General features: G+C 36.9%; 1 protein-coding gene across 1 annotated transcript in view; it reads left to right on the top strand.

Annotated features, from left to right (window-relative positions):
- LOC136043954 (ATP-dependent RNA helicase DDX55-like) overlaps positions 1-23,707 on the top strand; it is a 58,122-nt gene that overhangs the window by 6,017 nt on the left and 28,398 nt on the right. The window contains exons 2-5 of the mRNA XM_065729030.1: positions 5,745-5,852; positions 12,595-12,873; positions 17,061-17,249; positions 19,287-19,465. Of these exons, the coding sequence (XP_065585102.1) occupies positions 5,745-5,852; positions 12,595-12,873; positions 17,061-17,249; positions 19,287-19,465 (755 nt within the window). The remainder of the gene's footprint in view (positions 1-5,744; positions 5,853-12,594; positions 12,874-17,060; positions 17,250-19,286; positions 19,466-23,707) is intronic.

The raw sequence follows: 23,707 nt of genomic DNA on the forward strand, positions 1-23,707 counted from the left end.
AAGGCACTTGCTAAGGATTTTTTGTCCACAACAGATCCATCAGCTTTCAAACAGTTCGGGTAACGAACTGTAGTAAGGAGCAATCCGGCGCAATAGTAACCAAAACTCTAACAAATTGAATTTTGATATAAATAGCTACATCAAAAGAATCGCATTTTAATGCTGATTTTAAATATATAAGTTTCATCAAGTTTAGTCTTAGCCATCAAAAGTTACGAGCCTGAGAAAATTTGCCTTATTTAGGAAAATAGGGGGAAACACCCCCTAAAAGTCGTAGGATCTTAACGAAAATGACACTATCAGATTCAGCGTATCAGAGAACCCTACTGTAGAAGTTTCAAACTCCTATCTACAAAAATGTGGAATTTTGCATTTTTTGCCAGAAGACAAATCACGGATGCGTGTTTATTTGTTTGTTTTTTTTTTTGTTTTTTTTCCCCAGGGGTCATCGTATCGACCAAGTGGTCCTAGAATGTCGCAAGAGGGCTCATTCTAACGGAAATGAAAAGTTCTAGTGCCCTTTTTAAGTGACCAAAAAAATTGGAGGGCATCTAGGCCCCCTCCCACGCTCATTTTTTTCCCAAAGTCAACGGATCAAAATTTTGAGATAGCCATTTTGTTTGGCATAGTCGAAAATCTTAATAACTATGTTTTTGGGGATGAATTACTCCTCCACAGTCCCTGGGGGAGGGGTTGCAAGTTACAAACTTCAACCAGTGTTTACATATAATAATGGTTATTGGGAAGTGTACAGACGTTTTCAGGGGGATTTTTTTGGTTTTGGAGGTAGGGTTGAGGGAGGGGGCTATGTGGGAGGATCTTTCCTTGGAGAAATATGCCATGGGGGAAAAAAATTCAATGAAAAGGGCGCAGGATTTTCTAGCATTACTATAAAAAAAACAATGAAAAAATAAACATGGAATCGTTTTTTCAAATGAATGTAAGGAACAGCATTGAAATTTAAAACAAACAGAGATTATTACGCATATGAAGGGTTCTAAAAATACTTTAGCATAAGGAGCGAGGTATTTAGGAGGAGATAAATACCTCGCTCTTTATGCTAAAATATTTTTAGTGATTTCAACTATTTATTCTACGGCCTATTTGATTCAGGGGTCATTCTTAAAGAATTGGAACAAAACTTACGATTCAGTGTAAAGAGCGAGGTATTAACGAGGGTACAAACCCCCTCGTACACATAATAAAAATATAAGAATATAAAAGTTTGTTACGTAAGTTATTTCTTAAGTTACGTATATTTTTTACTAATAAAAACGTTCGTTGAATATTAAAAGTTCTAGTAGCCTTTTTAAGTAACCGAAAAATTGGAGGGCATCTAGGCCTCCTTCCCCGCCCCTTATTTCTCAAAATCGTCTGATCAAAACTAAGAGAAAGCCATTTAGCCAAAAAAAAATTAATATACTAATTTCATTTCAATAATTTATGTGCGGAGAGCCAAAATCAAACATGCATTAATTCAAAAACGTTCAGAAATTAAATAAAAAAAACTAGTTTTTTTAACTGAAAGTAAGGAGCGACATTAAAACTTAAAACGAACAGAAATTACTCCGTATATGAAATGGGTTGTCCCCTCCGCAGTCCCACGCTCTTTACGCTAAAGTTTTTAGTTGTTTTAAAAAGTAGAATTGTGGCAAAGAGTCAAACTTTAGCGTAAAGAGCGAGGGACTGCGGAGGGGACAACCCATTTCATATACGGAGTAATTTCTGTTTGTTTTAAGTTTTAATGTCGCTCCTTACTTTCAGTTAAAAAAACTAGTTTTTTTTATTTAATCCTATAAAGACATGGGGAAGATTGTTTGAGTTTCTTGCGGGAGAGAGCTTCATTAATTACAGTCCAAACTTTGCACAAATTCCCCTTAAACTCATTAATTCGATGCAAAAAATACAGCTTTTTTGCTAAACGAACTGAAAAAGTGAGCACATTTTTGTAATGTTTATACTTCAAAAGATCATCCTGTGTCTTACTTTACATGCAATCTTGAACAAAGATGCCTTCATATGGGTTGCATTGATCAGACCTCTAGACATCCATGGGCATTTGGGTGTAAAGTTCCTTGGCCTCTTTCTAAGAGGAAAATGCTTATCCAACAGAGTTCCCATACAACACAAAAATAATCTAGTTGCACAATCAGCATCGTTGGCTTCAAGAACACTAGACCAATCATTACTCTGAAGACTATGTATTAAATTAGAAATTTCTTTATCTGTAAAAGTTCTAAAAGAAGACTCGCCTTTCTCATCCACAGTAATCTCTGTTTTAGGCACAGATAGTGTTATATAATAGGGAAGTGATCAGAAAGATCAGTGAAAACAAGACCAGAAGAGAACCTCAAATTAGGAGAATGAAAAGTGAAAATATTATCTATTAAAGTAACAGAATTTCTTGAAGGGTCAACACAAGAAGGAAAAAAATTGAAGGGAGTAGCCCTGAAGAAGAAAATACATCAAAAAGATGGTCACATTCATCATTTGATCCAACATTTAACATATTACAATTAAAGTCTCCCAAAACACAAATCCGTTTCTTAGAGAAAGTCCCAACACCAGAAAGCTGATCAAGCAAATCACAGAACAGATGAGTTGGAAAAGGAGGGGACTTATAAAACAAACAAACAGTATCACATGCAAACTGGCTTTTCAGATCAATGACAAGAGAATAGACTGTCCTACTATTAGACACCACTGATGTAAACAAGGATTCAAGGTCAGATCTTCTACAAAATTCAATATTAGATTTTATAAACAAAGAAATACCCGCAGAACGCTTTGTTACCATTCTAGCGACATGAATAGCAATATAACCATGCATATCATAAGCTGTAAAATTATCACTATCAGATAACCATGTTTCTGTCAAGCCTATGACATCAAAAGGGTAAGACCACATTATTAGACCACAAATACGATTTAAGACTGTCCCACTTATCTCTTATTCCACGCACATTCAAACAAAATACATTAAAGCAACTATTTGAAGAAAGTGAGGGCATAATGTTATCACAATAATCAATAGTGGTGTGATAATTGCAGCTAGAACTAACCATAGATTCAAGGAGAGGGTCAAAAGTGTGTGTCTCTTCTTTAACAGCACTACTTGGTTGATCAAATATAACTGAATTAAGAATCGAATAATTCAAAAGGAAAGAGAAATCACCCATATTTATCTCACATAACAGAGACTTGCAATACCTTTATAAATGACACAATATCCATAATACACTTGAAGGTGATGGGATCATAAACAAAGATATAGAAATATCAGTGGGATGGTAAATATCACCCAAAGTAAAGGGTTAAATAATATGGCACCAGTCAGAAATAGGTAAGCTGCAAGTGTGCAGGCATGACAAACAATGACAGAAATCAGGCTACATAAAGGCAATAGGATATCAAACAAACATAAAGAGACATTAGTAGGATGGCTCATTCTATTTAAAGTATTGGTCAAATTTATAATATGGGACCAGTAATATTTATGTGAGCTGTAAGTGTGCTGACATGACAAAAGTGTGATAGAAAATAGCATACATGAAGGTGATAGGAACACAAACAAATATAAATAAATATCAATGGTATGACACACAATGTTCAAAGTAGATATGGGCAATCAAAATTATGTGATTTGCATGTGAACACACAAAACAAAGATATGGTAGAATTAAGGCTAAATGAAGGTTATATGATCACAAACATAAATAAGGAAATAATAGTGGGATGGCACATATTTATCAAAGTATTGGCCCAGATTATAATGTGGAACAAGTCAAGATTATAAGAGCTGCAATTATGCTGACGTGACAAAAATATGATAAAAATTAGCCTACATGAAGGTGAGAGGATTACAAAAAAAAAAAAATCAGTAGGATGGCATATATTAATCATAATATTGGCCCAAAACAATCAAATATATGAAAAAAAAACAGAATAACAATTCTTAGTGAATAAGTATAAAAGCAAACGTTTACTTTCTAATTTGCCCATTATCTTAACACTGCAAGATACTGGGTCAGCAACCTTGAATTTTGCAATAGCAAGCAAATTTCTATACCATGGGGGCAGATACTTGGCAATAATAAAGAATATGGATCAGGTTTTAGTTAGGAGTTTTCAGAAGGGTGCAGTGTAAAGGATATGGGAAAGGGCAACAGCATTATACAGACTGGCTAAAAGAGGTCAGTTGAAATCAAAGTTTACAAGATACAATGGAAGCATAAGCTGCTGAGATTCTATGGCTGATTTGTTCAACAAGAAGTTTTTGGGTGTGTTGGGTAGAAGAAGAAATGGACACACCTAGACACATAAGGTGATCTATAGGTCAAACAGAGCAAGATCCAAGCATGATGGATGGGGCAGAGGAATCTGTTTTCCAGTTAAACTAGACAATATAAGGTTTGGAGGAGTTGAATTCAAACCCGACATTCTGATATTCTGCTTCAAGAATTCCAAAAATTTTGGTGATATGTTGAAGGGTTCAACTATGGTTTAGGATGTTGTCAGCATAGCAAATCAAAGAAAGGTTTACAGAAGACAAAATCAGTGAAGGTGGGTATAAATCTTGTGCTACCACTAAATAGTTATTGCACAGAGGTTTGTGCACATACAGAGATGCATGCTGGTTATATTTCAAGCAAACATAAAAAAGAAGAGCTTCTTGGCTCTAAATATCCTGTAATAATCCATGGAAGCTTTTTTTGTATGTGTACGTGGGAGGGGGGCGGTCCAATATGTGTGATCATGCATTTGTTTGTATGATTGGTTCTTTTTATGTGTTTATGGACAATATAGTCAATTGTCAATTGAATATCTAGTCAATTGAAATTACCTCATTTTGAATGTTAACCTATTTTTGCTTTTTTTTTTGCAAACCATTCCTGTTAAGAAGATATAGATTTAAATTTTAGAATTTTTTATTTCTTTTGAAGGACTCATCTTTTTTTATAATTTTCCCATATTTTGAATTCATGGCCAAATATTCTGACAACTGTGATAACTTTCTCCTCTTTTGGCCTACTCTACAGACTTGTCAGTGCACATAAGCTACTTGGCGTATTAGGTAAACTTACTAAATATTCTTTGCCTGCTAAAGTGCTTGTTTCAATCAATCAATCCATCATTTTATTAGTACTAAAATACCATTACAAACGTAAAAAAATTATTCGGCCCAAGAAGCTTTGCTTGTTAGGGGCCATACAACACAATAATAAAGCACTAAAAGAACCATAAATAATACCCTAAATCAAACAATACATATGAAATGAAGACGTGGAAGAATAAACACTAACAAACAGTAAAAAAACTGATAGTAATTATAATGATAGAAAAAAAGTAGAAACCAAGACTGTAGAGAAATAGGAGAGACAAAGTTGACATTAGAACATCAGAAAAAAAGACAAATGAACAAGGACATTTCAAACTACTAAATTTATGTAATAGTCTAGTCCTTGTTAAAACCAACTGCTACTTTGGATGAATGCCCTAACACAGAGGGAAGTTGGAGACTCTCATCTCAGATTTGTCCTAAATAAGCTATTGGGAAATTATATCAAGATAATGTACATTTTCATTGTCTTCAGCCCTCTTTCATTAGAAAAATCTACTGGCTCCTCTTTGATAATGATCAAGTCTGTGCAATTCTATTTCTTAATGTTCTGACAGACAAGGCTCTTATTATCGGTAATTTTTAGATTTGTTGAAATTTTAATTTTAATTTAATCTTGTTGTAGGAGTCAGTAATTCCATTGATGCTGGCTAAGAAGGATGTTTTAGCTGAGGCAGCTACTGGAAGTGGAAAAACACTTGCGTTCATTGTTCCAATTATTGAAATGCTGTTGGTATGTAGCATCTCTCAATATTGGTCAGGGTCTTAGGCATAGATAGGTTGGTTGGCACTACCTTCCCCCTCATTGGTCTTGGAAGATTATGGTTGATTAGCTTTATTGTATCATCATGTGACTTATATATTCTGACTCTTGCATGTTTAGGCTATAGGAGGTGCTTCTTTTATCAATTCTATAAATAGAAGAAAAAAAACTAGGTATATAATGGGACTCTTATATCCTAAATTCAGGACATCCTTAAAGGTATCAAAAGAGGTTATAAAAAAAAATTTGAAAAAGAAACTATGAATTTTGTGGGAAATAGATTAGACGTAAGCTTGGATTAGAGAATATGCAGTTCAATTGGCTAATTGCAGCTTTTTTTTGGGGATAAGCTCTCAGTATTAGTACTTGTAAACTAAGGATGAAAAAATAGCTCCGAGGCACTAGGTACAGTTGGGATCCGGCATTAACCTCCTGGAAAATACCTCCTGGATAAATTTTCCATTGGGAAATACCTCGGAAAATTCTCCCACACGCAAAACTGAGAAGCCAAAGAGAAAGTACAAATAGGTACCTTGAAATTTTGATCAGGTGTCCTAAGGGGTAACAAAAGGACAGATATCAAAAACAGTTTAAGGACAGAGAATGGTTGGTGTTCAATCACATTTGGCTTCTAAAAAAAGGACTAGAACTCTCAAAAAATTTCCGTATGTGTCCCAACAACAAATACCGTCTGTAAGCAATGGGCAAATTGCAAAACTTACAGACCTTTCCCTAAGAGCCTTGGGGGCCTTGTCATCTCCAAAGACATATTTATTGGATTTTTTAATTATGATGGATCAAATGCCTAATGCCCCTCCCTCATCCCCACCTCTGCCTAATGGTTCTAGATAACTTTGGAGGATGCTCATTTGATCAGAAATTGAGAGCTCTAGTCCTTTTTTATAAGTTGAAAATGATTAGAGACTGACAAAACTGTCCCAAAACTGTTTTTGGTATCTGGTCCCTTTGTCACCCCTTAGGATATCTGATCAGTATTTTGAGGTGCCTATTTTGCACTTTCTCTTTGGCTGCTCAGTTTTGCATGTGGGGGAGCTTTTCCGTTTTTTTTTTGGGGGGGGGAATTTTTCAGGTATGTAAACTCGCCAGGAACAGAGCACAATTAATTTAGAAAAAGAAGAAAGGTATGCGATTAACATGCTAGGTAGGTGTAAAGAGAAGTCTAGTGGTCCTTACTCTTCATTTACTGATAAATAGAATGGTTACTGATAAAATGGAAAATCAAAGTCTCTCTCCAAAAAAATAAACAACTAACACCGTCTAGCATGAATCAGTAGAATCAGTAAGTGAATTATAAAAACTGAGATACAAATATTTAGCGTATTAAGTTTTTATATCTTGTTTTTGAAATTTGTGTTTACATTACGCTAAAAAAGAACTGTTTTTTCTCTCTAAGAAAACACAATAAACATGTGTTTATACATTCTTTTAACTATATTCAACACACTAGAGTAGCCACCCTATTTCTTATCAAACTTAGCATAATTCTTAAGTTTGTTTTAAATTGTTTTTGGTGGGTATACTGCATTGTCAGTGTCACTACTTTTGTTGGACTCGTGTTAAAGTGCTAAAGTTTTTTCTCAGATTTTTTTCGGATGCTCATTGCCACAGTCAAATAATAAAAATAATAACTGTTACAGACTTCTTGTAAATTATAACTCTCAGTAAGCTGTAACAACCTTGAAAGATCCTTTGAAAAATGAAAGTCAGTCACTTCTCCTTGCAAAACATATCTATCCATGTCTATTTTTTGTTGAAGTTCTATCGTGCTTCGTTTGCAATTCACTTGATATTTACTTAAGGATAGTGTTTTCAAAAAACATGCAGGAATAAAAAATCCTCTTATTTGTTATTCTCCCGTTAGTCTGGGGCATTATTTGTTATTATGTTCTATCTCTCTAGAACCAGAAGGAACTGCCTAAGAAGTACGAAATTCCCATCATAATGCTGTAACCAGCTTAACACCTCGGAACACAAGTTGCAGAGGAGGAAACGAGAGGATAGTGCAAGAAAACCTTGATTTTTGTCTTTTGAGTTGAAAGCACATCTTGGCTTGATTCCTCAAATCATATTAAATATATTGTCCTTGTCGTCCTACCGTCAAGGGCCAAGCGGAAAGCAGGTCGCCCGCGGTTGATATGGGAGGATGTCATAAAGAAAGATTTAAGGGAAATCAGAACTTCCTGGGAGAGTGTAAAGAGGGAGGCTCTGAATAAATTTGGACTGAGGAGGGGCATGTGTAGCTGTGTTAACATCAGGAGGCTTGGTGCTGCGGTCGGTTGTTAGTAGTAGTAGTAGCAGCATATTCAAATTGTGGTGATTGCTTCAAATTAAAAAAGAAAATGGTAAATATTTCGTGATTTCGTGGGAGGAGCACGGTTTTTTATTCCTTCATATCTATTACTTCTATTACTAACAGCAACTTATTGGAAAACCAAGCTTTTAATTGTTTTAAAAAGTAGAATTGTGGCAAAGAGTCAAACTTCAGCGTAAAGAGCGAGGGATTGCGGAGGGGACAACCCATTTCATATACGGAGTAATTTCTGTTCGTTTTAAGTTTTAATGTCGCTCCTTACTTTCAGCTAAAAAAAATTAGTTTTTTTTTATTTAATTTCTGAACGTTTTTGAATTAATGCATGTTTGGTTTTGGCTCTCCGCACATAAATTATTAAAATGAAACTTATATATTAATTCTTTTTTTGGCTAAATGGCTTTTTCTTAGTTTTGATCAGACGATTTTGAGAAATAAGGGGTGGAGAAGGAGGCCTAGTTGCCCTCTAGTTTTTCGGTTACTTAAAAAGGCAACTAGAACTTTTAATTTTTAATGAACGTTTTTATTAGTAAAAAATACACGTAACTTAAGAATTAACTTACGTAACAAACTTTCATAACCTTATATTTTTATTATGTATACGAGGGGGTTTGTAACCTCGTTAATACCTCGCTCTTTACACTAAATCGTAAGTTTTGTCCCAATTCTTTAAGAATGACCCCTGAATCAGAAAGGCCGTAGAATAAATAGTTGAAATTACTAAAAATACTTTAGCATAAAGAGCAAGGTATTTATCTCCTCCTAAATATCTCGCTCTTTATGCTAAAGTATTTTTAGAACCCCTCATATGCGTAATTATCTCTGTTCGTTTTAAGTTTCAACGCTACTTCTTCCTTTCATTTGAAAAAACGTTTTCATGTTTATTTTTCATTGTTTTCTTATAGTAATGCTAGAGAACCCTGCGCCCTTTTCATTGAATTTTTCTTCCGCCATGACAGATTCCTCCAAGGAAAGATCCTCCAAAACAGCCCCCTCTCCTCAGCCCCACCCCCAAACAAAATAAAATCCCCCTGAAAACGTCTGTACACTTCCCAATAACCATTACTATATGTAAACACTGGTCAAAGTTTGTAACTTGCAGCCCCTCCCCCAGGGATTGTGGGGGAGTAAGTAATCCCCGAAGACATAGTTAATATGGTTTTCGACTATGATGAACAAAATGGCTATCTCAAAATTTTGATCCGTTGACTTTGGAAAAAAAAATAAGCGTGGGAGGGGGCCTAGATGCCCTCCAATTTTTTTGGTCACTTAAAAAGGGCACTAGAACTTTTCATTTCCGTTAGAATGAGCCCTCTTGCGACATTCTAGGACCACTTGGTCGATACGATGACCCCTGGGGAAAAGAAAAAAAAAAAAAACAAACAAACAAATAAACACGCACCCGTGATTTGTCTTCTGGCAAAAAATACAAAATTCCACATTTTTGTAGATAGGAGCTTGAAACTTCTATAGTAGGGTTCTCTGATACGCTGAATCTGATGGTGTCATTTTCGTTAAGATCCTACGACTTTTAGGGGGTGTTTCTCCCTATTTTCTTAAATAAGGCAAATTTTCTCAGGCTCGTAACTTTTGATGGGTAAGACTAAACTTGATGAAACTTATATATTTAAAATCAGCATTAAAATGCGATTCTTTTGATGTAGCTATTGATATCAAAATTCAATTTTTTAGAGTTTTGGTTACTATTGAGCCGGGTCGCTCCTTACTACAGTTCGTTACCACGAACTGTTTGATTTGATGTTTGGAATGATATTGTGTCTCAGAGCTCTTATTTTAAATCCTGACTGGGTCTGATGACATTGGGGGGAGTTGGAGGGGGGAAAACTAAAATCTTGGAAAACACTTAGAGTAGAGGGATCGGGATGAAACTTGATGGGAAAAATAAGCGCAAGTCCCAGATACATGATTGACATAATTGGAACTGATTTGCTCTCTTTGGGGTAGTTGGGGGGGGGGGGAGTAATTCTTAAAAATTAGAAAAATGAGGTATTTTCAACTTACGAACGGGTGATCGGATCTCAATGAAATTTGATGTTTAGAAGGATATCGTGTCTTAGAGCTCTTATTTTAAATCCCGACCGGATCTGGGGATGGGGACGGGGAGTTGGGAGGGGGAAACCTAAAACTTGGAAAACACTTAGAGTGGAGGGATCGGGATGAAACATGGTGGGAAAAATAAACACAAGTCCTAGATAGATGATTGACATAAACGGAACGGATCCGCTCTCTTTTGGGTAGTTGGGGGGGGGGGGGGTATTTCTGAAAAAAAATGAGGTATTTTTAACTTACGAACGGGTGATCGGATCTCAATGAAATTTGATATTTAGAAGGATATCGTGGCTCAGAGCTCTTATTTTAAACCCGACCGGATCTGGTGACATTGGGGGGGGGGTTGGGAGGGAGAAACCTAAAAATTGGAAAACACTTAGAGTGGAGGGATCGGGATGAAACTTGGTGGGGAAAAAAACACGAGTCCTAGATACATGATTGACATAACCAGAACGGATCCACTCTATTTGGGGTAGTTGGGGGGGGGGTTAATTCTGAAAAATTAGAAAAAATGAGGTATTTTTAACTTACGAACGGGTGATTGGATCTCCATGAAACTTGATTTTTAGAAGGATATCGTGTCTCAAAGCTCTTATTTTAAATCCTGACCGGATCTGGTGACATTGGGGGAAGTTTGGGGTGGGGAGACCTAAAATGATGGGAAACGCTTAGATTGGAGGGATTGGGATGAAACTTGGTTGGAAAAATAAGCAGAAGTCTTGCATACGTGATTTGCATAATTGGAACGGATCCGCTCAATTGCGGGGGGGGGGATTCTGAAAAATAAGAAAAATGACGTATTTTTAACTTACGAAGGAGTGATCCGTAACTTACGAACGGATCTTCATGAAACTTCATATTTAGAAGGACCTCGTAACTCCGATATCTTATTTTAAATCTCAACCGGATCAAGCGTAATTGGGGGGGGGGTAGTTGGGGGGACCGGAAATCTTAGAAAATACTTAAAGCGGTGAGATCAGGATGAAACTGGATGGGGAGAATAGAAACCTGTCTAAGATACATGACTGACATAACTGGACCGGATCTGCTCTCTTTGGTGGAATTGGGGGGGGGGGGGTAATTTTGAAAATTGAGGTATTCGTAACTTACGAAAGGGTGACCAGATCTTAATGAAATTTGATATTTAGAAGGATCTTGTGCTTTAAAGTTCTAATTTCAAATTCCGACCAGATCCTGTGACATTCGGGGGAGTTGGAGGGGGGAACCGGAATTCTTGGAAAACATGAAAATTGGAGTATTTATATCTTACGAATAGATGATCGGATCGTAATGAAATTTGATTTTAGAAGGAATTCATGTCTCAGAGCTCTTATTTCAAATCCCGACCAGATCTTTTGACATTGTGGGGATTTGGAGGGGGAAATCTTGAAAAAACACTTGGAGTGTAGGAATCGGGATGAAGCTTGGTGGATAGAATAAACAAATGTCCTTGATACGTGATTGACAGAATCGTATTGGATTCACTCTCTTTGGGGGAGGGGTTCAGTGATTTGGCGAGTTCGGTGCTTCTGGACGTGCTAGGGCGATGAAAATTGGTAGGCGTGTCAGGGAGCTGCACAATTTGACTTGATAAAGTCGTTTTCCCAGATTCGACCATCTGGGGGGCAAAAGGGAGAGGAAAAATTAGAAAAAATTAGGTATTTATAACTTACGAGTGGGTGATCGGATCTTAATGAATTTTGATATTTAGAAGGACTTTGTGACTCAAAGCTCTTATTTTAAATCTTGACCGGCATTAAGCCTCTTATTTTCCTTTTTAAATCAATCTATTGATTCATAGAATTTTGTTAGAGCTCATACCATATGATCTCTTGGCTCTTAGCTCTTCTCGCCTCGTCACAAGTGCCATATGAGCTCTTAGCTCTTGTTTTTTGTTATAGCTATATATAACGGGTTACAACTAAATTTTACCTACAGCTTACTATTTGAAATACGGTCATTTGAAATACTATTGAAATACGTGTACTAAAGGAATTCGTAAACAATTCCTCTGGAATACATCTAACAAATTTTCCTCCGTCTGTTGAAGCGCCTGATTTTCATGAACATGCTTGACCTTTCTAAATACCACTGGTTTCCAAATGTAAGTTTGTCGTGGAGTTCCCCTGCTGGCTCGTAGTTTTTATTACTGTTTTCCCCATAGCGATTGGACTTTGCTGAAAATTTTTGACAATATTGAGGGGAAATTGGCAAAGATTTTTGGCATTTATTTGACAACTTTAGTCTCATATTTCTCTTGTCGTTACCTTATTAGTCTGTGTCATGATATATAACTTTCTTCTGTCTTTCTAGAAACGGAAAGAACCGCCAAAAAAGAACGAGATTCTCGCCATAATCCTGTCCCCTACTAGAGAACTTGCAGCACAAATAGAGGAAGTGTTTACTGCATTTCAGCCACTTCTTAAAGGCATTAGCTACAGTCTTCTCATTGGAGGTAGGCCCGTTTCAAGAGATATAGCCAAATTGAAAGACTATGGCACAAATATTATTATTGGCACTCCTGGACGTATTTGTGAGATTTTGTCTTATAAAGACCAGGATTTGTCTATCCAAAAAAATGTGAAAGAATTGGTAAGCTTTCTTTTTATATGAGCAGTATTGGTTTACGTGGATGATTTAATTTATATTGGTTACGTTGGTATTTTAGATGCTGGTGAATTTGGCTTAAATTTAATTTATGGGAATTTACTACAGCCAAATAAAGTAATCTTCGTTTCTTCCAACACTTTTGACTTGATAATGAACCTTAACCTGATAATGATTTGATAAATTAGACCTGAAAGTGAACCTTCACATACAAATCAAGCTAATGAACCAGAAACAAGAAAATGAAAGAGATTTGCATCTATAACTGCTTTGAAAAAAACTTTAAACAGAATGTAATTAGTTAGCTGCTTAGTATAAATATATATGTTTGATTTTATTATTTTAGTTTATCTTCTGAAGAGCCACTGTATATGTGACTGAAATATCCAGGGATTTTTTTTGTCGTTTAACTGTCAAATAAGACGATTTGTTCCTGTTACTGTTATTTATCCTGTTAGTTGTTCCAGTTACTGTTATCCTGTTACTGTTTGTAACTGTTATTTGTACGTCATTGGCTTACGTTGAAGCCGATGTTTTTTTCTGACGGTAAAAGTTTGTCTTTTAACAGCCAAAAGTGAATTTCCCTTTTTTTAAAAATATTTTAGTAGCTAAAGTAAAATATTATGCAACTGACGTGTTTATTGATGCTCAAGATTTATTTTTGGGATTTTGTCTTATAAATACAAATATATATCTATCCAAGAAAGTGTGAAAGAGTTGGGAATCTATATTCTTCCAACGAGTGGTATTAGGTTGTATGATTTTTTTTTCTAAAAATAAGTGTCAGTGTCTAAATAACTGGCTTGCTTTTTTTATTTTTTTATTTTAAAATTTTCGTTAGTATAACTAACTTATTCAGATTTAAACCATATACGTATACTGAAAAAAGAAGAATCTTTATTGTAACTGGTTTTTATGGCACTTGGTATTAACCAAGTGACATATAGCAATCGCAAATTCTATCGGTCTGTCTGTCTGTCTGTTGGTCCCTATTTTGCTACTTTAGGCACTTCCAGGTAAGCTAGGACGATGAAATCTGGCAGGCGTATGAGGGACTGGACCAGATTAAATTATAAATAGTCGTTTTCCCGATTTGAGCATCTGGGGGGAGAATGGGGGGCCGGTTAATTCAGAAGAAAATAGAAAAAATGAAGTATTTTTAACTTACGAACGGTTGATCAGATCTTAATGAAATTTGATTTTTGGAAGGATATCGTGTCTCAGAGCTCTTATTTTAAATCCCGACCGGATCTGTTGGCATGGGTGGAGGGGAGTTGGGAGGGGGAAACTTAAAATCTTGGAAAACACTTAGAGTGGAGGGATCGGAATGTAACTTGGTGGGGAAAATAAGCACAAGTCCTAGATACATGAATGACATAACCGGGATGGATTTGCTCTCTTTGGGGTAGTTGGGGGGGGGGGGGGTTATTTCTGAAAAATTAGAAAAAAATGAGGTATTTTTAACTTACGAACGAGTTATCGGTTCTCACTGGAATTTGATATTTAGATGGATATCGTGTCTCAAAGCTGTAATTTCAAATACCGACCGGGTCTGGTGACATTGGGGGGAGTTTGGGGGGGGGGACCTAAAATCATGGGAAACGCTCAGAGTGGAGGGATCAGGATGAAACTTGGTGGGAAAAATAAGCAGAAGTCTTAGATACGTGATTGACATAATTGGAACGGATCTGCTCTATTGGGGGGGGGGGGGTAATTCTGAAAAATTAGAAAAAATGACGTATTACTAACTTACGAAGGAGTGATCGGATCTTCATGAAACTTCATATTTAGAAGGACCTCGTAACTCGGATCTCTTATTTTAAATCTCGACCGGATCCAGCGTCATTGGGGGGGGGGCAGTTGGGCGGGGGGGGATCGGAAATCTTAGAATATACTTAAAGCGGAGAGATCAGGATGAAACTGGATGGCAAGAATAAAAACAAGTCTAAGATACGTGACTGACAAAACCGGACCGGAACTGATCTCTTTGGTGGAGTTGGGGGGGGGGGGTAATCTGGAAGAATGAGGTATTTGTAATTTACGAACGGGTGACCACATCTTTATGAAATTTGATATTTAGAAGGATCTTGTGCTTTAACGCTCGTGTTTTAAATTCCGACCAGGTCCTGTGACATTTGGGGAGTTGGGGGGGGGGGGAACCGGAATTCTTGGAAAACGTGAAAATTAGGGTATTTCTATCTTACGAATAGGTGATGGGATCTTAATGAAACTTGATATATAGCAGGATATTATGTTTCAGATGCTCCATTTTCGACTCAAATTGGATCCGGGGACATAGGGGGTTGGAGGAGGGAAACAGAAATCTTGGAAAACGCTGTGAGAGAGTGGAGAGATCGGGATGAAACTTGATGGGAAGAATAAGCACATGTTCTAGATATGTGATTGACATAATTGGAACGGATCCGTTCTCTTTGGAGGAGCTGGGGGGTGTTAATTTGGAAAATCTAGAAAAATTGAGGTATTTTTAACTTAAGAACGGGTAACCCGATCTTAATGAAATTTGATATTTAGAAGGAATTCATGTCTCAGAGCTCTAATTTCAAATCCTGATCAGATCTGTTGACATTGGGGGGAGTTGGAGGGGGAAATCGGGAATCTTGGAAAACACTAAGAGTGGAGAAATCAGGATGAAGCTTGGTGGATAGAATAAGCAAATGTCGTAAATACGTGATTGACGTAACCTTACTGGATTTGCTGTCTTTGGGGGAGTTGGGGGAGAGGGGTTCAGTGCTTTGGCGAGTTTGGTGCTTCTGGACGTGCTTGGACGATGAAAATTGGTAGCTGCACAAATTGACTTGATAAAGTCGTTTTCCCAGATTCGACCATCTAGAGGGCTAAAGGGAGAGGAAAAATTAAAAAATGAGATATTTATAACTTACGAGTGGGTGATCAGGTCTTAATGAATTTTGATATTTAGAAGGACATCGTGACTCAGAGCTCTTATTTTAAATCCCAACCGGCATTAAGCCTCTGATTTTCCTTTTAAATCAATCTATTGATTCTTAGAATTTTGTTAGAGCTCATACCATATGAGCTCTTGGCTCTTAGCTCTTCTTGCCTCGTCACAAGTGCCATATGAGCTCTTAGCTCTTGTTCTGAAGTACTTTGTGATGAAAAATAAATATAATTAAAAGAAATATCTCTTTTGCATAGTTTTGCCCATAGTAAACAAATGCTATTGTAGCTTCTTATTTTTAAAGCAACCCATTAAAGATCTGTTTGTAATGAAGAAGTTTCACATCAATAAGTTTGACAGTTTAATAGTAAGTGTACTTTGCCGGATTTTATATCCCCCTCCCCCCAAAAAAATCTATTGAATTTCCCCAAAACAAGAATGGGAAGTCTCGATACTAGCCTAGCCGTGTTTTGTGGATTCCCTTCATTTAGACTCAAGAAAGAGTCCAAAAAGGGAATTAATCCTAGAATTGAGTTAAAAGAACTGTGGCTTTGCAGTCTAGGCCTCTCACCTACCTCCCCCCCCCCCCCGCCGTCCTTCTTGAGACATAGAAGTATAAAATGAAGAAGAAAGGAAGAAAATGTGGAAAAAATTAAGATATCCAGGGCCCCTCCCTTAAGAGAAGAAACTGTATTAAAAAGAATGCACCAACCCTGGTAATGGATGCTGGAAAATTCTACTAAAATAGCATGTTTTGTTAGTCTCAACCTTCCACTTAAATCATTTCATGGACTTATTCAGTCGTTTCCGCGAGAGAAATAACCGTACACATTATGTTCAACCCAACTGTATAAAGAATACAGAGAACGTGATATGAAATAGAATGGTCGACCCCCCTCCCTGACGAGATGAAAATGAAGGCAGCTCGACCTTTTTCTTCCCTATCAACCTTTCTGAAACACTGTCGCATACTATATTGTATGACGTTTGGGAGTTTGGGAGGCTACATAAAAAGAAAATAAGTTAGATCTTGAATTGAATCATTGTCAATATTCTCCTTTTGTTTTACTTGAAGAAATATGCTAGAATTAATTTAGCTGAATTTTCTTCCCAATGTCACATGTGTGACTGGCTTAACTGGAAACACATTTTAACACAAGTGGAAAGTCTATGGTCTCTGTCAATATCCTGTATTAGTTTATGTGCAATGTGTTTTATAGTTACTGTTTATGTTTGATTTATGTTTATATTTTAGGAAATATTAGTATTAGACGAAGCAGATCGATTGCTAGATGCCAACTTTGAGTCTAAAATGAACATAATTCTCAGTTATTTGCCTAAACAACGACAAACTAGTTTGTTCAGTGCAACACAAACAAAAGAAGTGGAAGCGCTAGCCAGAGCGGGATTGAGGCAGCCTGTCCGTGTTTCTGTTGTAGAAAAGGTAAGCGTTTTCTGATAGGTTGGCTTTGTTTTAAATTTGAGGGGAACAAATTAAAAAAACGTCAGGCTTGTGTGGCCCAACGTAATTGTATACATTAGTTCTAGTTAAAATCTCCTTCTCCCTCTCCCTATATCTCTCCCTCTTTCTCTCTCTTTCCCTCCCTCTCTCTCTCTTTCTCTCTCTCTTCCTCTCTCTCTTTCTCTCTGTCTGCTTCATTCCTTTCTTTTCTGAAAATTCGAATTCGGAATAAAGGACGATAATTCGTGTGAATGTTTTAGATATTGAAGCTGCTTATTCGACAAAAAGTAGTCTGTAAACTCGAATTTTTGTCGATAAATTTATGTGGGAAAGCTATTTGATTTTGAATTAAAATCAAGTGGTTGGGGGGCATCAAGCCATGGCTAATTGCAAAACAAGCCAAGACAGATAGTCCGAATGAGTGAGGTTCAAAAGTGGCATAATCCCTTTGGCATAATTGGCATGAGCACTTGTTGATAGATAAGTCTGTCATCCATCTATCCATACCTCATTCCTAGGGCAGAACTAAGGTAGAACTAAGAAATGAAAGATTTTATTGATTTTGGTTTGACCCGTGACGGACAATGTCCACTGGACTTGTATGCTAAATCTAGGACTGAATTTGCTTGGACTTAGAGGCGAGCAAGTGAACCTAAGCCTAATATGCGTGGCCGCTTGTAGTCTAAAGGTGTCCAGTATCCAAGTCCCCTGGACCTGCAAGCGAACGGTGAAACCTATAGTTTTCCAAATGCTTGGTTAAATGGCACGGGTAAACAGCGGGAGTAAGTATGACTAAGTATGAGTCGTATGTCAGGTTCTGGAAAGGCACGCCCCTTACTTGTTTTTCTTTACTTCAAGCTTATTCAAAGCTTCGGCTGGAACTTTTGAACCCGAAATCTTAGATTCGATTATTAACTCTAATCCAAGAATAACTTTATAATATAAAAGTACCGAGGGCATCAAAATCAAGTATATCCCCCTAGACCATTGTAGGGCTATTCATACCTGAAATCAGTGAATTTTTCTTTACTTAGTTTTCTTTACTTGCTTAAAAATTATTTTTCTTTACTTTACTTGCTTAAAAGTTATTAACTTTTAAGAGTAGTACCACAGTTCCGTCCTTGTTACCACGCTGAAGTGTGAAAGTAAATAAGCAAAATTAATTGATTAGAATTGACAATGCTGTTGTCTGTAAAGATTCTAAAATTATCAACGTGTTGACTTCAAAAAATAACTACTCCTTCAAGGAAAAGTCGCTCCATCTTAACCTATTTGGTGCCATGTGTTCTTTGTTGGTTTTTGACCATTTTGCCCCCATGTTTCTTTTTTTTATTTTGTACACGCTAATACCAAAAACTACATGATTGCATATGCAGGTCTTTTCCATTAAAAACTGAACTTCAGTTTCTCCTATTTTTAGCATATATAATTGTGAAGTTTCCATTTAACCAGTTCAAACAATCAGATTCCACTTTCACTGTCCTTTGTACTTTAATAACTTCACCCGTTTTCAGAGTATGGATGACACGTGTTTGAAAACTCCATCTACACTAGAAAACTACTATCTAGTTTGTCAACCAGATCTTAAGTTCGAATATTTAGTCAGTTTTCTGATGAAACCGTCCTTGTTACCACGCTGAACTGTGAAAGTAAATAAGCAAAATTAATTTTTTAGAATTGACAATGCTGTTGTCTGTAAAGATTCTAAAATTATCAACGTGTTGACTTCAAAAAATAACTACTCCTTCAAGGAAAAGTCGCTCCATCTTAACCTATTTGGTGCCATGTGTTCTTTGTTGGTTTTTGACCATTTTGCCCCCATGTTTCTTTTTTTTTATTTTGTACACGCTAATACCAAAAACTACATGGTTGCATATGCAGGTCTTTTCCATTAAAAACTGAACTTCAGTTTCTCCTATTTTTAGCATATATAATTGTGAAGTTTCCATTTAACCAGTTCAAACAATCAGATTCCACTTTCACTGTCCTTTGTACTTTAATAACTTCACCCGTTTTCAGAGTATGGATGACACGTGTTTGAAAACTCCATCTACACTAGAAAACTACTATCTAGTTTGTCAACCTGATCTTAAGTTCGAATATTTAGTCAGTTTTCTGATGAAGCACAAGAATGATAAAATTTTGGTGTTCCTTTCAACTTGCGCTGGTACTGAATATTTCTCACTAATGCTCGAAAGGTATGTTTTGAATGCGTTCTATGATGCCAGATGAATAGTGTTAATTAATTATAATTATTATCATTAAAAATAATCGATTGTCTAATAATTATCAATTTGGCTTGAAATTCCTAGTGGGACTCCAGATTTTGAGGTAATATCCTGCTGTTCAGTATCATCTAACTTCTTTTTTTTATTCCTAAATTCGTGGCCTCAGGTATAATTAAATATCTGATTTGCCGTTAGTCTTTTATCGATATTCCTAATTGACTATTGAATCTTCTTTTGAAATAGTCAACAGAGTAAGTTTTAGGGATAACTTTCTCACGAAGGTCATTCCAGATTGAAGTGCAACATCTGATAAAGCTGTTCTTCAAGTACTCTGTTTTTTGCTTGCCGGCCTCAAGATAATTGGACTGGGCTGTGTGCCCTCGTTCCTATCTTGTCGGTTGGGTAATTGGAGGCTCCCTATTTTGAGTTTCATCCCCTCTGTTCAGTGTCGTTTCACCTTTTGTTCAGAATTTTTCTAAGAGACTGAGCTTCGTCATGCATTCAGCGTATTGAAAACAATTAGATAAAAGAAGTAACTTGTAATAACTATATGATAGATATATTCTCATAACTATTGAAATTAAGATGGAAAAATGATAAGAGCCAAGCTTAACCCATTGGTTACGACTTCAGATAATGGGTGGGGCATTGCAATGTATTCATTATATTTTAAAGAATGGGATAAACAAAAAAGTTGAAATCTAGTGTCTTCTGTTTACTTAATAAAGTACGATAGAGTAGTGATAAGAGGTAAGATCGTGAGGGTAGTTTTTAGGTTTGTTCCAAGTCTGGAATTGGTCAATAATTTAGCTAATGGGTTGGACATGGTACTACATTCAAATTATTTTAAAGACGCGTGTAAGCGAAGTAGTTGAAGACTAATGTCTTCTGTTAACTTATTAAAGTATAATAGAAAAGTGACAAAAGGTCAGGTTGCGGGAGTAGTTTTAAGTATCTTTCAAGTCACCGTTTGGTCAAGAATTTAGCTAAGGGACTGGGCTTTGTGACACATTTAAATTATTGTAAAGGGTTTCATAACTGAAAGTAGTATTTAGTTTTTTTTATAATATAAGATAATAAAATGAAGCATGGGTAAGGAATTGTCTTTATACTCTTATCGAGTAAGACTCTATGAATCCAATACAGTTGCTACTACTACTGCAACAAACTCCTTGCAGTGTTATTATACTTCTTCTTTAGACTCCTTAATTAGTCCAAATGTCCCAAGTCTCTCTCTTTGATATTTTTCGTCTCCTTTATACGGCCAAAGCTTCTTTATGCCTGGCTTGTTTGGCCTTTTGGCATCTTGAAGGAATTTTCAGACAGTCAGACAGAGTAGAGGCAGTTAGCTTACCTCTCCACAGTTATAGTCAATATATGTATGTATATGGAATCATAAATGATGGAGCTTGAATTAAAAAAAGCATAAGAGCTATGTCTAATTAGACAAAGACAAATCTCGGTCTGAATACTTGTCTATCTTTTCTTTATCCTATCTTGCTGAAAGCTTCATTTGAGTCTACCCCCTATTAAATGTTCAAATATTTGATATTCATTATATAGGATCATTTCAGCCTAAACCGGAGTGTTCTACCTTTTCCCTGCTGCTTCATGGGTTAAACCAGTGGTTCCCAACCTTTTTCGGTCCGCGTACCCCTAGTCAAGGCCCAAAAAGTTTGCGTACCCCTTTCTTGAGAATCGTTGTTTTACCTTTTTCTTAACTAAAATCAGATTTTCAAAAACACGAGATTTATTGTCCAATATGACGGTGCTTAAATGTACGTACAAAATCAATGAGAAACTTGAGGCTGCTTTTTTGCTAAAATATTATCAAATCTTGGCTCGATGTCACTAACGGCAATTATAAGGTCATTTTGTACACTCAGTCTGTTTCTGTGTTTGGTTTTGATCAATGACATTGCCGAAAATGACACTTCACAAAGGTAAGTGGATCCGAATGGTAACAAAGCAGACCTGGCGATTTCACTTAGTTCCTTGTATTCTCCTTTCACCTCCAGCCAAAACTGGGAAACAGTTACATTTTGGAATTTCAGTTCTAAGGCGCGATCACTGGCAAGTTCGATCAGATTCTCTGTAAGCTTGTCACTAAGACCGGAGCTTGAGGTCACGTCTTCAACAAATGGATTTTGGATCCAATCCTGCGTTCTATCTTGGTTCATAATCGATGAAAAATATGACATAAGTTCATCTCGCAACTTTGTCAGATGCTCCCGAATACAATCACAGATTGAGGTTATCAATTTCACTATCGTCCGCAAACTTGTCAAGGGTCAGGAAGACACTACCGCTGTTTCTTTGAACCTTTTTAAGCCAGAACTCCAATTTCTTGATGAAAGCACACATCTTCGAATTCAGGGAGAGTTCGTCCGTCCGGAAACCTTGCATTGACAGATTCAAGTCATTCAGTTTGTCGAAAATATCCGCAAGATAGGCCAGCCTGCAGACCCAGTCCTGGTTTTCAAAAAGTGAACTGAATGCAGATTTTTGCTCCAGAAGAAACATATGAACTTCTTGTCGAAGCTCGAAAAGTCTGTTTAAAATCTTCCCACGAGACAACCAGCGAACTTCTGTGTGCAGAAGTAAATGTTGATGTTCTGAACCCATCTCTTGGCACAGCAACTTGAACATTCTTGAGTTCAGTGGTCGGGCTTTGATGAAGTTGATCACTTTTACAGCCTCGTTGAGGGTCTCGTGCAGATGTGCGTTCATCCTTTTCGATGCAAGAGCTTGCCTGTGAATGATGCAGTGCAACCACTTCACCTTTGGATTTTTCTTCCTTATCCAGGCCATGAGCCCATTATTCTTCCCTGTTAGGGCGGCAGCTCCATCACTGCAAACTGATAGACACCAGTCCCACAAGATGCCCCCTTCTGCGAAGAATTTGTCAATCACCTTGAATAGTTCTTCTCCTGTTGTTCTTGACTGTAGGTTTTGACAAAACAGAATATTTTCTCTTATGTCTGAACAATCTTGATATCGAACAAAGACGATCACCTGGGCTTCACCTGACACATCCGTGCTTTCGTCAAGCTGTAACGCAAACATCTTCGTCAACTTTATTTGCTCAATAACCTGCATGACAATATCGCTTGCAATGTCTTCTATCCTTCTTGAAATGGTATTGTTCGACACAGGTATAGACTGAAGGGCAGTAGCAATTTTCGTGTCAAACATTATTTCACTGACTTTCACTAGTGCTGGTAATATCAGACATTCGGCGATGGTGTGCGGTTTTTTCTGTTTCGCAACTAAATATGAAACAGCATACGAAGCCCGGAGAGCCTTTGAAGAAACTGATGCCGCTTTTGCAATTTCCAAACAGTTACTAGCGAATGCTTCTTGTTTACGCTTGAAAAACTCTATGGGCTTACCAACATGAGAAGGGTGCACAGTACTGAGATGCCGGTCCATATGCGCAGGTTTCATGGAACTGTTGGCCAAGACTTGACCACAAAGAACGCACTGTGCATTCACTGGATCAGACTTTGTCGCACTAAATCCGAGCCCTAGGTATTCTGACAAATATCGACGCACTTTGACCGATGATTCGTCATATTTCTTCTTCTTAGGTGCAGGTTCAGAGTTTTGGGTACCATCATTCGGCTTCTTGTTATTCCTGATCAGGAATCTATCCATCTTTGTTTGCAACCACAATTCACGAACTTCGTGTTTCAACAGATGACAAGATACTGAACCCGCTGAGTTTAAATCGAGACCTTACGACTATGGAGAAAAATTAGCGGGTTACTGAAAGCGAAAGTTTTGAAAATGAGTCTGAAATTACGTACAATGGGTTATGTTATCTGATTTTGAGGGAAATGTTGGAACTGAGTCAGAAACAAGTTTTAAAGATGTAGACTAAATTAATTTTGGGACCTTCGCGTACCCCCTGCGAGGGTTTCGCGTACCCCCTGGGGTACGCGTACCACCGGTTGGGAACCACTGGGTTAAACAATCACCTTTTGGGCAGTAATTTCTTAATATTTAATCAAACTCATATAGAATGTAAAAAAAAGATCCACATGGCCGTTAATACATCTTTTTATCTTCAGCACCTTTGATAGATTAGAGCCACTATTTGTTTTAACGATACCTGACAAATATTTTACCGCCCGCTTCGGACTTCGCACTGTTGTCTAATATGTGGTTGGGTCATTTTTACCAATGCTGCCTGGGGGCTTATTTCCAATC

Source organism: Artemia franciscana, chromosome 2 (genome assembly GCF_032884065.1).
Source record: "Artemia franciscana chromosome 2, ASM3288406v1, whole genome shotgun sequence".
NCBI classification, from domain to species: domain Eukaryota; kingdom Metazoa; phylum Arthropoda; class Branchiopoda; order Anostraca; family Artemiidae; genus Artemia; species Artemia franciscana.